This window comes from Cryptosporidium ubiquitum, assembly GCF_001865345.1.
Source record: "Cryptosporidium ubiquitum isolate 39726 chromosome Unknown contig_7, whole genome shotgun sequence".
NCBI classification, from domain to species: Eukaryota; Apicomplexa; class Conoidasida; order Eucoccidiorida; family Cryptosporidiidae; genus Cryptosporidium; species Cryptosporidium ubiquitum.
Window position 1 is genome coordinate 171806 of NW_021639830.1, and position 16997 is coordinate 188802.

Sequence of the window (16997 nt, forward strand, 5' to 3'; positions counted from 1 at the left end):
ATTTATTTGTAATCACATATAATATTAAATGTTTGAGAATTTGTTGCAGTTGTGTTTTAAACCAGATTTTTGATTTAGAATCATTTTGTATAAGGAATACAAATCACAACTGTAACTCCAATCTAATAAATTGTCGGGGAAATCAATAAAATCATTTTCTATTGACCTTAGTAATTTTTCATAATCAATTTTGGAACTCTTTATAGAATTCAATAAACAGTTATTATTTAGTTGTAATGCCATTTCAACGAAATTATCATTATCTGTTTTGTTGCGCTGATAGATTAATGGGAACTTTGGTGTTTCTGTATTAAAGGAGTGATCCAGGGTTTTCATATCTATTCCTAAAACTGATTTGTCAACATTTTCATCTGAAATATTGCAAAATGGAGAAAATAAAGTATTATCTGAGTTTAAACTGTCATCTTTACTGCATTTTTCATTTTCAATTTCAATAGAACCTTTCGTATCAAAAAAATCAATGACAAAAATCCATTGATAAAGATGAAATTCAGGAATGTCCAATAAGGAGGCAAGGTCTACAAATTTCATTGCAGAAATTTTAAGCCTTTGGTGATTTTTTAATCTGAAGATTTTAATTAATTCTGCTAGAACTATTGGCCAAAGTGGCATTAAGGATTGGTAATGAACCTTTAACAAAAGTACTCTAAGACACAACAAAACTTGTTCTGCTAAATATACAAAATGAAGGCCAATATTAGAGTCAGATTCAATTAAATATTCAGGAGCAAGTTTTAAATTCTCAACAAGTTTTTCAAGGATTAGTGAGAGTTGTAGTTGAAATGTATTCTGTGGACAACAAAAAATCAAAAAAGCAAGTCTCTTTATATGATTACATCTATTTTGAAGTTCTGCAGCTCTTGTGCTAAAAATTCCCATACTTTGTAAAGAAACATAAGTTTCAAGGATATTTACTCTTCCAACAGCAGATAATGAAGTTGAATCATATGAAACGAGTTTCGAAACAATATTTGTCCAGCATCTAAATGTTCTTCTATCAATACAAAAAAAATTTGGTGAATTCAAGGCTTCAATTACTGGCTTTCTAATACCTGAGAGATACTCAGGAAATATTCTAAAAGGGAATGTATCAATATGAAGTAATAAAAAGTATTTATGAATCATATTTGCAACATTATTATTTCTTTTAAGTAAAGGTTGAAAAGCCCAATCTAACGATTTAACTATACATGAGCCCCAAATATTTCTAAGAAAAAGCCTTTTATTATTTGTATGGAATGCAACTTCAGTATTGTACATAATTAAAAAACCCATCGAATAATAAGAAAAAAGTAAACTGGGGTCATCACTAACGATTGATTTAGGGCTATTTCCTTGAAAATTCGGAATATTACAAGGAAACTGTGATTCATGAGAAAAATCAAATTCAATTGATTGAAGAATTGCTTCAATGCTTGGAGGAAGTGGTGGGAACTTATCAAATTGTTGAGAATGAACTGCCCCAGACACTTTAGATGAAAAGTTTTCATGAACCAAATATAAAATCATATAAATCAAATTATTTAAATTCCGAACCATTTTCTTATCCTCAAAAATGTTTAGCAGTCTTTTATCAAGAAAAAAAGATGAAGGAATGTTTTTTGATGAGGCCATTGATGCATCAAGCGTTGATAGGATAGTTGCAAACCATAATATACTTTTTGGTTGTTTAACGTTTTGAAGAAATAAATTTAGTAATGCTGAAACAATTTCCCAAATATTCAGAAAGTCATCTGGAGCATTCAAAAATGGAGATGTAGCAAGTATTGTATATAAAAAATGATAAACCAACGATTCTTTCCAAAATTTATAAGAATGAATCCATTCTTTATCTAAACAAATTTTTGAAAAGAATAAGACATAACTAGGAACTTTTTTGTCTTGAATTTCGTTATGATAGTCACAATTTGTGCCATTTAGAGTATTAGAGTTGCTCGAATAGAGCCAAAAATACGAGAGAAAATCACCAATCACTGAAAAAATTGACACTGGGTTTATAAATTCCTTTAATGAACTTAGCTGGAAAATTGAAATGATTGATGTACTTCTTAAGTCATTATCGCTGTTTTCTCGTCTAAATGAATTTGATGATTTTGTTTTTATTATCTGATTATTAACATGCGACCAACAAACAATTCCTGAAAAAATGAATGCATCTGAAGCATTCCAAGCAATTATAAACGCAATTGAATCTACATAACGCAATATTTGGGAGCATACTAAATCAAGAATCGGAGCTTCCTTCAACAAATCACTTTCATGTACAAAGTTTAATGCTTCTATTAGAGCACTAAACAAAATTAGAATTGTTTTTTTTAGAATGATTGATTTTGAAATTTTTGTTATAGATTCATTTGCCTCTAATCGATTGTTAAGTAGTTGTGGAATAGTATTCAAAGAATTAAGTTCAATTTTGTTTTTATTTTGATATTCCTTTTTTGAATTGAAAAGAGAAAATATAAATCCTGTATTATTCTGTAAATGGTTTGGCCTGGATTCATTAAGGGTATCTGAAATAGGGCAAATTCCAATTACATTTAATAGAACTTTTAGAATTGAATCTAAGTATTGAATAATTGCTGAATAGTTTTTGTTAGACAAAGATACGACAAGTTCCATACATAGACATATAATTATTGATTTAACATTTTGAATAAGAGTTTCTTGATCGAGATCTTCAAAAATGGTTAATAAAAAGTCTAAATACGGCTTTATTAAAGAGGAACATGATGAAATTGAGGAAAAATTGGTTGATACTATAAAACAGTCGTTTTTATTAAATTCAATTTGTTCATTATTTGGAATGCTTGGCATTTGTTGTATTCCACTAATCATGATAGTAAAAAGTTTGTTATTTGTTGAAATAAAGTTCTGAATTTCAAATTCATGAGTGACACTTTTACACTGTCTCTGAATAAGTAGTATTGTGTTCAAAAGACGAATAATTGGTGTCTGAAGTGGATACTTCCTTGTTGTTATAGACTCCTGAAGAGCTTCTAATATCGAGTTGGTAATATGTGATAACATAATTATCAATTTATTTTCAAAATTAAAGGATTTCCTTGAAGGTTTATAATTTTTACTTAATGATTTATTTAGTATAAAATTTAAAGAATCAATTGCAGTACAATTAACTCTCAAATCACTAGAATTTGGGATCTCAGCAATAAATAATGTAAGGCAAATAAAAACAAATGCATCAAAATAATTTATTATTTCGTATTGAAAAATGTTAAATGGAATTGATGAATTATCAATACTAGTATCAAAAAGTAATTGTATAATATTAATATTTTCCATTGATATTAAAGCAATTAAACGTTCCAAAGAATATATTATTCTTGCGAAATCCAAATCTTCGTTGTACTGTAATCTATTATTAGCTGTTACGGCCAATTCAAATCCTGATAAATCATTAAGAAGATGGTCCAATATCAGTTTTGGTGTTTCCATAGCTTGGATTATCCAAATTGAACAAGATAATCTAAGCTGAATTAAATTTGAATCCAACCCCTCTAGTATTAGAAACGTTACTTCGGGAGGAATTTTGTAAATCGAGTTTACCGAATATTTCATAAAAATAGATAACTTTTTAATGTTTTTAATTCGAAGACCAAAATCCAGTGTACTTAACTGGTTGATAAATAATTGGTTTAGAATAGAGTTCCCTCTAATAACTTGAGACTGGTTAAATAAATTAGTATAGTTTGATAAACGACTAGAATTTGTTTGAACCCACTTTTCTAAGTTAATTAATAAGTAGGTAGTAGCTTCATGAAACCTAAAAAAGTTTGGACTAAGAAAGAGCCAGAGAATATTCATTATCTTAACAGTGCAATCTGCCCAACAAGATGGAATGAGCTCTTTTCTAGAAAAAAAATTTGAATTGAATAATAATTCAATAATTATTTTTAAACATTTGAAAGAGTCTTCAATGTGGTAGTTTTCTAGTTTCAGAAATAAATATTCAGTGAAATCCAACCCAATTATGCGGCTGTATAGTTTATAAAGCCAAGAAGGAATTGGAAACTTTTCAAAAGGAGTCAAATTAATCATATCCGTTTGGTTTAATAATATTTCGTTGAATATTTTGATGTTAAATAAATCTGATAAAATTTCATAAAATGCGTTTCTAAGAACAATATCTTCTTTATTAAAGGCATTTTCACATAAGGAAGTTGAAATGAATTCGGCAAATAGTTTGAATGTAATGATTGATGGTTGAAACATATCTTTCACATTTTCTGTTATATCTTTTAGATTATTAATGGAAAATATGCATAATCGAGCAAAAATAATCATTTCTTTGTTTTTAGCTTTAAATCTCACCATCATGTTTATTAAAATTAGAAATAAATTGACAAAGAAGGATTCAAACGAGTTATCTTTGTCCATAGTTTCTCGGTTTAATAGAAAGTTGTCAACGTAAAATAAAATGATCTCTTTCAAAAGTGAAGAAGTGGGATTGATAACAATTGAAGATTTATCCTGATCAGTGCTCAACATATCTGCTTTATTTGTGAGAATATTTGCAAAATACGAATTAATTATTTCTAAAAAAGTACTTGGAAGTAGATTGGATAATTTTAACAGTGAATTGCATTCGCTAATAATAGAATCCTTCAGTTCTGGAAACTTAATAATTGATTCTCTACTGTATATAAGTACTGGAATTAATATTTTAGGAGCAATAAAATTTACGCACTGAGCAAATTCTTCAAATAAAGCATTGAGCATTTTAATTGGCTGAAGAATAGCCGGTTGATTTATTAAATTATACATTTGTTGTAAGCCATTCAAATTTTTTGAAATCCTATTGGGCTGATACTTAGTAAAATTTGCACTACCTTCAGAATTTGCAAAGTAAAGTTCTAATAATGAAACGGAGGAAATAAAATCTTCAAAAATAGCATTAATTAATATTTGTATTATTTCATTATTAATTTTATCTTCATTTCTACCTTCAGGGCAAATGTTTTTTTCATTCATAATCCATTGTATCAACCTCCTTGTTAATGACCATTCTCTTAATAAGAAAAGTTTAAGAGCTTTTCTCAGCAAATTTATTTTGGATTTATAAGGTAATATTTTTTCAATATAGTTATTATCAAGTTTTAAACTATTTCTTTTATTCAGAGGAACATAAGAAATTAGGAAATCCAAAAGATATCTTTTAACTAAAATGTTCTCATCATCGAAGCAAGATTCAAGAGCTTTCAAAAAAAGAATGTTACAAGGGATCAGATTCTGAATTTTTTGAATAGAATTTACTTTATTTGATGTAGAAATTGTTGAGAATCTTGCCATTATCACTTCTAAAGCTGGGTACCTAACTTGTGTTGTTCTTAGGATAACAAGCCACAATGTGCACATGAAATTTTTTTCTCCAACACAACTTCCACTTGATATTGACTGAAATGTCTTCATTATTCTATCATAACATTCACTTTTTGAATCCTCCAGTCCCGGCAGTAGACCTACTAAAAGCCCAGATAAACATGGAAGTAAACCCGGGCCTAAAGGCAAAAAATATCGGTCAATTAAGTCAAGAAAAATGGGTTTAATTTGTGTTGAAGAATGAACAAAAAATGGGAAGAGCCCAGATCCATATAGTGCTAGATCAGAACTTAATTCGCTCTCACCAATCTTTTCAAATATTCCTCCATAAGCTTCTAATGCTTTAGTATGAACCCCACTAGGTAAAGATGGATTCAGGCATTGAGCAAGTCTCTTTGAAACGGTTTCCTTCAGAGGTACTCCTGGAATATCACAAAACTCTTTACTAATACATCTATTTAATCTCTGTAAACAATTGCTTAGGTCTGCCCATTCTTGGGCTTTTTCAAAACTTTGAAGAATGCTATAAATTTCATTTTCATATTTTCTAACATCGCTTTTTGGCCAAGAAAAATCACTCATGATTATATACCTTCGTAATCATTCTAATCCTTTGTTGTGAAGGCCTGTCTCACTTTAATTTTTCTTCTCAGAATTAATATTTTACCCTTCCTTAAAATGCGGCAATTAACCTGAACGTTTAAATTGCAGAAATCATCAAGGATTTCTAGCTCAACAATTCACAGTTAAAATAAATGAATAAAACTAATTTAATAGAAGTTACATAAACTGTAATAAGAAAATTAAATTTACTTGATTTATTGAATAAAAATAGATATCAAATTTTGTCTAAAATTATGAGAAATGTATACACAACTCCCAATCAAAAGAAAAGTTTAAACTCGCCATACAGTAATCATATATTTAGTAATTTTGTTGGGTTTGAACCTCGCTATATAAAGGAAATAACTTCTAAACTTGTAAATCAAAAGAAATACGTGAAGGTTCTCGGGATCATTATCAATATTAGGAAAAGGCCAAAATATATAGAATTAACGAGTGGGTTTAAACTATTATTAAATTGCGAATATATTTATTTCCTAATATAGTCGATGATTCTTCAGATATATTAAGGGTTATTTTTTGGGGAAGTAAGTCTGAGTTTCAAGAATTAAAACTTGTTAGAAATTTCTACACTAACTTTCTTGTAAGTTTGTTTTACTGTTATATTATCATTAATAAAAATTGTTGTAAAAAGGACCCTGGAACTCTTGTGGAGGCACGTGGAGTTGTTGAATTTTATAACAATAAAGCTCAATTAAAATTACTCTGTATGAATAACGTTTATGATCACAATGTAGAGTCACTTTGGTGGTCAAGTATCTTTGAAAGTTTTATTAGAGATAAAATAAATACATTTATTAGATCAGATGTTGTATTAAATAAAGACTTAGTTACATTTGTTCCTTCTACTCATCAAATTAACAATTTCGAAATTATCGATCAATTAAATGATTTTTATTTTGTCTGCCAATGTAAAAAATGCCACAAAATAACATACAACGATGCCATCCCAGTTTCAAATAGTCCTAGATACAGAATTGTTTGCAGAATGGTTGCATCAGTCTTCAATAGATTTAAAAGTTTATACTACGATGGTGAAATTAATATATTAAGTGAAGAAGATATTCACTTTTTAATTAATAAAATCCTAATCAATAATTACAATATTTCTGAAGCTCTAAAAAAAATACCTGTAAGTTCGTATTATAATTTTTAAAATGTGAAACCGCAGGTTTCACATCTTTTTTGATTCTTTACTCATCTCGTCAAATAGATCAGTTGTATTTCCTGTATTTTGAAGTCTGTTAAGGAAATTTTTATTGAAGAGTTTGGATATGAGGTAAGTATTTTAAGAACTTATTCTTTATTAAAATAAATCTCCTAGGACTTTAAAATCCCTTCATTTTATTTGTGTATAGAAAAATAGTGTGTATGATATTGTTTTAGTTCAAGAGTGCACCCTAAATCACACGGCCCTGTAAAAACTATTTTAAATATTAATTATTTATTAAAATACTAAAATTTTGATATAATGTTGAAATGGATACTCAATTCCACAGTTTTGAATGGTATGATGCGATAAGTAGGCAAGGTAGCAAATTTTCAAGAACTAGCTTCAATACGGCAAGGACTGACCACTCAATATATTACGAATGCGAAGAATTTGAAGATAATATTAAAAGTGAATTAGACTCGTCTTGTAATCAGAGTAAAAATTATTGCAGTTTTAAAAAATCAGTCACCATTAAGTTTCCTGAAGTTTTTCCGCGTTCTGAAACTAGAAGTACAAATAAATCAGAAGGTTACTGTAAGCTTTCGAATAGATGCAGTAAAGGTCAATTAAATGAAAGAATCCGGTCAAAAACTGCGCCCCACAAAAAGTTCGTGTTTGATTTTATTGATAATATCTCATATGAGAATGTTTTCTTTATTCAACCCTCAGGAAATGAATTTCCCAATAATACAAACTCTCTTTCAAAAAATTCAATTACAAAAACTGAGTTTACCCAAAAAGAAAATGAGCGTACCATAAGCTCTCGAAATGTCTTTGAAAATTTTTCTAAAGATACTGAACCATCGTCTGTTAGTACGGACTCTTTAATAGAGAAATACATTTTTACTCAAGGTAATCAAGACATTTATGATAGCCTTGAAAAAGAACAAGAAATTTGTCTTCAAAAATCTTGCTCAGAAAACGCCCAATCTTTGGAATCTTTTGAAGTTGATTTAAACGAAAAAAGACCTGTTTTAGAAATTAGATCATTTTCTTATAACACTATAAATCGAACATTATTTAATATAAAGGCTTTGTCAATTAAAAGCGCATCTAAAGTCACTGAATCTATTCCAAATGTCGAAAAAAACAAAAATTTCGATATTAAACAATTACATATTGACCTCCCTAATATTTTTGTTGAAGGAGAAACAGAAATTAGAAGAAAGTATTGCCAGTCGGATTGTATTTTCTCAAAATTTCTAAACTGTAAAAATATGTGTTGCCTTCTTGACTGAAATTGAAAACCTTAGTTTATATTTACATTTTAATTATATCTTAGTATTTTTTTTTCTTATTTAATTGGCTCTAATTGAATAACAAAATTTTCAGAAGTTTTATTATCTTGGTAAATATTAAAAGCCATTAAAATTAGTGCAACTATAAATCCAATTGAAATATAATTTTGGGAAAATAAAACATTAGGGAATATAGAATATAGAATATATTCCAAGAATGAAATGTTGGGGATAGTTAGAACTTGTAAAGGAAAGATTATTCCGAACGAAATAAACGAAGATAAAAGTATTTTAAAGGCTGATGAACGGTCGCACCTCGCCAAGTCTAATAGAAATAATTTGTACTCATGGTTTGGTAATAATTTACGCATTCTCCAAGTATGCACGAGTACCCCAATTGGGATCCCTACCTTTGAAATATTTAATATACTAACTGCAGATATTTCGAGTGGTTTGATCTTATTTTTATTTATTTTCACTATCGCAAAATAATATGCTATTTTGCAAATTAAGAAAATTGCAGTCAAAAGGACCAAATATATTAAAAAAACCCAATTTTTCTTAAATTGAATAAAATTAATAATAGATATAACTAAAGTTATTATTTGGCAAAAAGTTAGAAATAAATAAATAATGTTTTTCCATAAACCATTTTTTTTAAAATATATATCTTTATAGTCATAGAAAATTCCAAAAACAACTAGAGTAGGTGCTAGTAACATAAAATTATTGTTAATGCTATCATCGATCGAACCACATAAAAAGTACATTCCCATAACAGACATCTGTCCAATAGAATAACAATATGATAATATTTTCGCGTTATTATCAATAGGTAAGGGTTCCCTAATTAAAGAGAATAGGGAAATAGCTGAAAAAAATATCAAACCTCCAAGACATTTTAAAGCTAATAAAATCCAAGGCTCCAACCCTATATTACTAATTATAGTTAAATTTAATATTTGTGCAATGGATTGGAGAATCATTAAAATATGGTTAAGAATCACTCGTTTAGTTAAAATATTTTCATTAAATAATTTGAATAGATTAAAAGTAAATAGTTTGTTAGTTTCAATCTTCCGCATTTTTATCGTTACATTTCAAAAACTTAGTTAAATTGTTAATTGTTTAAAAGTTTCACATCATGGCGGGAAGATTTTAGTGATAAAAGATGTCCTTATTCTGCATAAATATATTTCATTACCCACAAATAAATATATTATAAATTAATATTTGCATCTCCAGAAAGCAAACATTAGGGTTTCTCCTTTAGAAATATTTACGGATGCTAATTTACTTTTGATAAGTAAAAGAAATTGAATAAGTAGAAATGCGAAAATATGAAGAAAAATCACCATTAATAAGAACAAATGAAAACAACACGTCGATTTTTTCTTTTTTGAAATACCTGCTTTTTAAGCCCACTTTAAGCTACTCTGAAAGAAATATTCATTTAAATGGAAGAACTTCACCTTCAAAATTTGTACCAAATATTGTTTGTAACCAAAAATACTCACTTATTACTTTTGTCCCAAAAGTATTATTTGACCAATTTAGTAATTTCTTCAACTTTTTTTACTTGGTTGTGGCATTATTTCAGTTTGTTCCTGAACTTAGAACAGGTCCTCTTTTTACATATATCGCTCCGTTATTACTAGTACTATCGATTACAATTGGAAAAGAGGCAATTGATGATATTAAGAGATACAAAAGAGATAAAGAGTTCAATAACAAAAAGTATCGTAAAATTAATAAAAATGGAATTCAAGAAATACGTTCTTCTGATATAAAAGTTGGAGATTTGATAGAAATTAATACAAATGATAGAGTACCTGCAGATATACTCTTTCTTAGGACCAATGATCCAACTGGCACAGTTTTTGTCAGAACAGATCAATTAGACGGTGAAACTGACTGGAAAGTTAAACGTGCATTGGGAATTACTCAACACTTGGAAACTTTGGATGAGATTTTTAATCTAGATATGACGGCAAATATTGAGGGACCGAAAAAGGATATCTATGTGTTTAATGGAACTATTCAATACTATGAACAGAATTTTTCAAGTTCATTTGCTTCCGATGATAATAACGCAATCTTAAACCCAGAAATAACAACTGGATATTTAAAAACACAGGATTCAGAGAAGATTACAGCTGAACCAAGAACGAATACAAGAATTCAGCCGATAGTAGAATCTCTAATGCTCGATCATACTATCTGGGCAAATAGCGTTTTAACATGTGGCAAGATATATGGATTAGTTATTTACACCGGAATTGAAAGTAGGTCTCTTATGAATACATGTACAAAGAGCTTACGTACAAAAGTTGGATTGCTTGACAACCAAGTAAATACATTATCAAAAATATTATTTGTACTACTCTTTATCACATCGTTTGTTCTTGTATTTTGCAAGGGCTTCGACGCATTGTGGTATATTTCATTTGCTAGATTTATGCTTTTACTATCTTCCATAATACCAATATCCCTTAGAGTTAACTTAGAAATGGCTAAAATCGTGTTTTCATCCCAAATAAATAATGACAAAAACATGAAGAAAGTAACAGTAAGGTCAAGCATTCCAGAAGAACTTGGAAGGGTTGATTATTTACTAACAGATAAAACGGGAACGTTGACACAAAATTATATGATAGTCCAAACCTTGCAAATTGGTCATGCAGTTTTTCATCCAGAAAACTTTTGTGAAATAATAGACGCACTACAATATGTACATAAGGGGCGAGTAAACATTGAACGAGAAGAAAGAATTTTAATAGATGTCATGAATAATAATTCAATTCTCCCCATTATTAGCAGTGATCCAGTAATTTGGAACAACTCCTTAAATATTCTTCACTTACAAAACTTTATGTTAGCCATAGCTCTTTGCCATAACATCTTTCCTAGATCTTCTGTAGATGCTCAGTTCAGCAATGGGAGTAAAAATAACTCAACAGAAGACATATTAGGTAATGGTGGCATTGGATCAGATGAATGTATGGTTGACTTGAATCAAAAACACATAGTATATCAGTCCTCTTCTCCAGATGAGATTGCACTCATTAACTTTGCAGCCACTCTGGGTCTGAGACTAGTTAGCAGATCGAGTGATAATATGGATTTAGACCTGGAAAAGTCGTATATAGGTAGCCACCAAACAGATAAATTGGGAAATTCTCTCTTCATTCATGGAAAAAATGTTCAGAACTCTGCAGTTAGACTTTCTTTTAGAATTTTGGCATGCTTTCCTTTTTGTAGCTCCTCAAAGCGCATGGGAATTCTACTCGAATTTAAAGGTAGATATGTGTATTTTTGCAAAGGAGCAGAAAGTGTAATGATTGAATTACTCCGTCAGAAAGGGTCAGGTTGGCTTATGGAAGAATGCACCAACTTAGCTAGACTCGGATTAAGGACTCTTGTATTCTCATATAAGGTTATTTCAAAAGAGGAATATGAGACTTTTAATAATGTATATTCCTACCCATGCACTAGCTTATTACAAAGAGACAAAAACCTTAAGATTTCTAGGAAAATATTGGAGAATAATATGGAATTATTGGGTTTAACTGGAGTAGAAGATAAACTTCAGATTGATGTACCGTTGACACTTGAAGCATTTAGATATGCAGGTATTAAAATATGGCTTCTTACAGGTGATAAACTTGAGACCGCACTTTGTATTGCAATCTCTGCCGGATTAAAACCTAAGTATTTAAACTTCTATATATTAGAATCAAAATGCTCAAAGCCTAACGTTAATATTACTGAAAAATTACTACAAGCTGAAGATTTAAAATATCAACTTCAAAGGTATATTAATGAATCTGCAAATAGTCATGTTCTGGTTGTAGAAGGTTCAACTTTAAATTTATGCATAAAATATTTCCCATTTTTGCTCATACACGCAGCATCCCTATCTCCTGCAGTTGTATGGTGTAGATGTTCCCCATCTCAGAAAAAGGATCTTGTTCTTCTTCTCAAAGAATATCATCTAAAATATTTGAAACTTTGTGAGACAAAGAAATTTGTTTCTTTAGACGATTTGGACTCTTTAAATGACAAGGTTCCAATATCTGGTAAAAATATAAGTGAATCAGAAGAAAATAGATTAAACTGTAAGGCTGGTGATTCTGTTAATTTTGCAAGTGAAACAAGTAATTATTACGATAGGCACAGTAAAAGCAACCTAAATATATTTAGTTTTGATGAATTAAGCTCCAAATCCTTTGGTGTGAATAATTTTTCACAAATAACAGAATCTGAAGGAAATATTGATGAATGGGCAAGTGAATCTGGGCCGATAAATAAATACAATAAAAAAAATACGTTATCTCTTGTGCAGAATGAATCGAAAAAAATATATAATTTAGCAAATGTTTCTGGAAATGCTAGAACATGTAGGATTTGTGCAGTTGGAGATGGTGGGAATGATGTTGGAATGATTCAGGCAGCTGATATTGGAATTGGAATAGTAGGGAAGGAAGGTCAACAGGCAGCGAATGCAGCAGACATTAGTATACATGAATTTGCAGATTTAAGGCCACTCTTTCTTTGGCATGGACGTCATGCATATCAAAATAGTGCAAAATTGGCACATTTTGTGATCCACCGAGGACTGATTATTGCTTTCATGCAATGCGTATTCTCTGCACTTTTTTATTTTATCCCAGTTGCACTTTTCCAAGGGTGGCTGGCAGTAGGTTACGCTACATACTATACAATGGCACCAGTGTTCTCATTGGTTTTTGATGTTGATGTAAATAGATCTACTGCTCTTTTGTATCCCGAATTATATCGTCACTTGAAGGCTGGTCGTGTCATGTCAACAAAAACATTTTTTTGTTGGGTTTGGAAATCATTGTATCAAGGAACTGTAATCATGCTTGGAGCATTCGTACTTTTTAGAGATAATATCCTTATGAATCTCGTGGCAATTACATTCACGTCGTTGATACTATCCGAAATTCTGAATGTTGTCACCGAGATTAATCATTGGAATGAAGTTATTATATCATCTTGTGTAATTTCGATATTAATTTATTTCGCTTCATTCTTCCTTTTAGAAAGCCATTTTGATCTTCAGTTCATCTTTACCTTCACATTTTGGGGTAAAATTTGTGTTCTTACTTCCATTTCTTGGGGTCCGATACTTTTATACAAACTAATTAAGAAAACAATTCATCCACCTAGATACTACAAGTTAATGCAAAATTAGTTTATGTAAATTAGTCAACTTAATTGTAGCTGCTAAAATAAATAGGATTGTTTATTCATCTGTAATTTTAATTTAATTAATTTTTAGGAATCAACTTGAATCGGTTTGTAAGTTGCTTGAGAATATTATCTTCCTTGATTTGCAATATAAAAAGAATGAGAAAATAAGCCCCAATATTGAAAAAAAAAATAAGCTAAACAAATAAGAACCAGAAAACACCTGAAAATTTGCAAAGATAAAAACTGCGAAAATAAATTTTATGTAAGCTGGGAACAGTCCAAAATAAAAAAATTTCATTCTAATGCTTTGAAAAAAGATGAAGAATTCGTTTTTAGGTATTGTATATGGATGAAGACAAACACCGCAAAATCTACTTGACCAAGGTTTATTAATTTGCAGCTTTTGCCATTTATATAAACAATCTAAATGGACATAAGCTTGAGTTCCTTTGCACTCACAAGGAGTTATTAATGGAGAAAGATTTGTTTCTGCCCCAAAGCAGAATCTACATTCTTTGTTGTATAAATTTAAAAAACCTTCCTTGTGCATTTACTTCAAGACAGATAATATCGCTTTTATTAAGAACTTTAATGTTAACACAATATTTGAAAAATTACAAAAAATATTCCAATAAAATAATTTATTAAGCAGTTAAATTAAGAATGATTAATCTCATTGTAAAATTCAGTTATAATAATTGGCAATATTTAACATGCACACATGTGGCTACAATATGGACAGGCAGATTATATTAAAAACAAAAACCATGAAATAAAGATTATAATAAACTAGATTGAGTAAGTTTTAAGTCGTTTAATACTGATTTACTCCAATAAGGCCAATCTTTCAGTATCTCTGGAATGTTTATATTTGAATTGTCAGTTATCCACTTGGGTAATATTTCACATTTAAAAATTAAGTATTTTTCAGTGGGTAAGCTGGGTGGTAAGATATATAATAACGAATGAAGGCATATTCCTATCGGAGGTTCAATTAAATATTCAACAGATGCAAGATTATTTGAAAAATTCAGTGACATAGTACCTCCTCCAGCAAAATATTTTTTTTGTTTAGAGCATTCTAAGAGTTCTTTAATATCTAAATCTTTTATTTCATATTCACAGCTAGCAAATAAATTAGAGTTTGAGTACTCGAAACTTGAAATATTTGATTTATTTTTTGAAAAAATTTCATTATTGTAAAGAATATCTTGAACAATAGGGAAGCCGATATACTTCAAGTGAGCTCTTATTTGATGTGTTCTTCCAGTAATTGGTTTGCATAGTAAAATAGTATATTCACCAAATTGATTTGTTTTCTGTTTTTTGAGTTGATTTATGTTAGAACCCAAATTTAAAGGAAAAAAATATGTCAGTGAGTACTTCCCATCTTCTGAATTATCAATTCTTGTTAATAATGACTCGCCTTCTCTATTTTTCAAAGTTTTTAGTCCAATCTCACATTTAATTACATGTTCTGTAATCCCATATGATTCTTCTGGAAATAATTTCCTAATGCTTACACCCTCAATGTCATTTTGTGAAATATATGAAATGAAATTGGAAGCATTCCCATTTATCATAGCTATATAATATTTGTGTGCAAATTGGACTCTTGAAGATAAATTCTTAGTCGTTAGAGAATTTTTGCTGAGTAGTACGAGACCAGATGTAACTCTATCAAGTCTATTTATAGGGTGAATATAAGTGTTATTAGCATTTATTTTTGAAAGATATTCCGATTGAATTATTTTTGTCAGTGAGAGTTTATTAAACCTTCCCTGTGGATGGCATGGAATACCGCAAGGCTTAAAAACTGCTAAGATATTAGGAGACTCATACAATATTTTAACTTTATCTATGCCGACAGGAAGTTCTATAAATAGTGATCTATGTTGAATTCTGTCCCCATTACGAACAATATAGTCTAGCGAATTGACTGGTACATTATTTACAATTAATCTTCCTTGGTCAATTAACTTCTGGTATTCTTCTATTGGCCTAGTTCTGAACTCATTGGAAAACAGATCTCTTAAAGTTCTGTCTCTCCACCTTAATTTACAAAATGACTCATATTCAAACATATATGGAGGTATAACTATAATATGTTCTTCAATTTCAGTGTCACAGCTATTTCGTTTCTTTATTCTCAATGTTTTTGCGTCCTTGGGCAAGATTTCGATATTGCATTTGTGATAATTGATTAATCCGCCACTTAAATTCATTATTCTGCAATTTTTTCATTTCTAACCAATTATTTGAAAGTTGGCATATTAAAGAATTACTAATTGAAAATTAAGGTGGCGCCGGTCAATAATTTTCTAATTATTTTGAAATGAATTCTTCAGCTTTAAAAGAAGAGGTAATTGCACTAAAAAGTATTTATGGGGAAAGCCTTGATAGCTCAGACAAAAACGGACTCCCTTCCCCAGGGATTATTTTTAATGGAGAAGAAAGATCTCTCAAATATTTTGTAAGTTTAAATCATCTACTTTATTATTTTTTTTATATTATATTCTAGTCTGAATATCTAGACGGCATTTTAGAAGTTAAAATTAGCATTCCATTTGGTTACCCCCTAGAAACATCTTCCTTTTCCATATCTTCGTGGTACTTTGACATTCATTATCTAACATATTCTGAAGAATTATCTCAATCAAGAAGCATTTCTCTAACTTCCAATATATTCAGACAGTTGAAGGAATTGATTGAAAAAAAAATCGAAAACAAATCCCCAGTTTTGTTTGAGTTAATTGAAACTTTAACTTCTTGTAATATCGATCCCGAACAATACAGAGGTAAAATAAGTAATAAAGAACAAAATATCGAAATTGAGAACCATTTTGATTCTTTCGACGGAGACAAAATTTTTGGCATTGCACATGGGGAGCCTATTATCGATAGAAAAAGTGTTTTTCAAGCTCATGCCTGTAAAGTAGAAACAGTTGAACAAGTTAATAAGGTTATTAAATGGTTACTTTCGAATCCAAAAATTGCTAAAGCAACACATAATATCTGGTCATACAGACTATTCAAAGAGAAAAATCATGCAACTTTATCTGAAGGATCTTTCCCAATAGGATACGATATCATTTCACAAGATCATGATTCTGATGGAGAAAATGCAGCGGGAAGCAGACTCCAACATCTTCTAGGGATTATTAATGCCAAAAATGTATTCGTCATGGTGTCTAGATGGTATGGAGGTATTCAACTTGGGCCAGACAGATTTAGGCATATTAACAATGCTGCGAGACTGATCTTGGAGAAATCTGGTTTGATAACTAAGACGGAAAGCTTTAAACTACAATCATCCAATAAAAGACAGAAAAATGGACTTTAGAAAG

General features: G+C 29.7%; 7 protein-coding genes across 7 annotated transcripts; 4 read left to right on the top strand and 3 right to left on the bottom strand.

Moving 5' to 3' along the window:
• Window positions 1–24: 24 nt before the first annotated feature.
• Window positions 25–5940, bottom strand: cubi_00613 (uncharacterized protein; the record flags this gene model as incomplete). Its single annotated transcript, XM_029017627.1, has 1 exon — window positions 25–5940. One exon carries the CDS (start codon window positions 5938–5940, stop codon window positions 25–27), a length of 5916 nt encoding a protein of 1971 aa, XP_028873425.1.
• A 751-nt stretch (window positions 5941–6691) lies between these two features.
• Window positions 6692–7138, top strand: cubi_00615 (uncharacterized protein; the record flags this gene model as incomplete). The annotated part of the gene is made up of 1 exon (XM_029017628.1): window positions 6692–7138. One exon carries the CDS (start codon window positions 6692–6694, stop codon window positions 7136–7138), a length of 447 nt encoding a protein of 148 aa, XP_028873426.1.
• Window positions 7139–7461: 323 nt separating this feature from the next.
• Window positions 7462–8433, top strand: cubi_00616 (uncharacterized protein; the record flags this gene model as incomplete). The annotated part of the gene is made up of 1 exon (XM_029017629.1): window positions 7462–8433. One exon carries the CDS (start codon window positions 7462–7464, stop codon window positions 8431–8433), a length of 972 nt encoding a protein of 323 aa, XP_028873427.1.
• A 56-nt stretch (window positions 8434–8489) lies between these two features.
• On the bottom strand, window positions 8490–9419 carry cubi_00617 (uncharacterized protein; the record flags this gene model as incomplete). Its single annotated transcript, XM_029017630.1, has 1 exon — window positions 8490–9419. One exon carries the CDS (start codon window positions 9417–9419, stop codon window positions 8490–8492), a length of 930 nt encoding a protein of 309 aa, XP_028873428.1.
• Window positions 9420–9763: 344 nt separating this feature from the next.
• On the top strand, window positions 9764–13651 carry cubi_00618 (uncharacterized protein; the record flags this gene model as incomplete). Its single annotated transcript, XM_029017631.1, has 1 exon — window positions 9764–13651. One exon carries the CDS (start codon window positions 9764–9766, stop codon window positions 13649–13651), a length of 3888 nt encoding a protein of 1295 aa, XP_028873429.1.
• Window positions 13652–14429: 778 nt separating this feature from the next.
• Window positions 14430–15875, bottom strand: cubi_00619 (pseudouridine synthase; the record flags this gene model as incomplete). The annotated part of the gene is made up of 1 exon (XM_029017632.1): window positions 14430–15875. One exon carries the CDS (start codon window positions 15873–15875, stop codon window positions 14430–14432), a length of 1446 nt encoding a protein of 481 aa, XP_028873430.1.
• A 110-nt stretch (window positions 15876–15985) lies between these two features.
• On the top strand, window positions 15986–16993 carry cubi_00620 (uncharacterized protein; the record flags this gene model as incomplete). Its single annotated transcript, XM_029017633.1, has 2 exons — window positions 15986–16123; window positions 16172–16993. 2 exons carry the CDS (start codon window positions 15986–15988, stop codon window positions 16991–16993), a joined length of 960 nt encoding a protein of 319 aa, XP_028873431.1.
• Window positions 16994–16997: the final 4 nt, after the last annotated feature.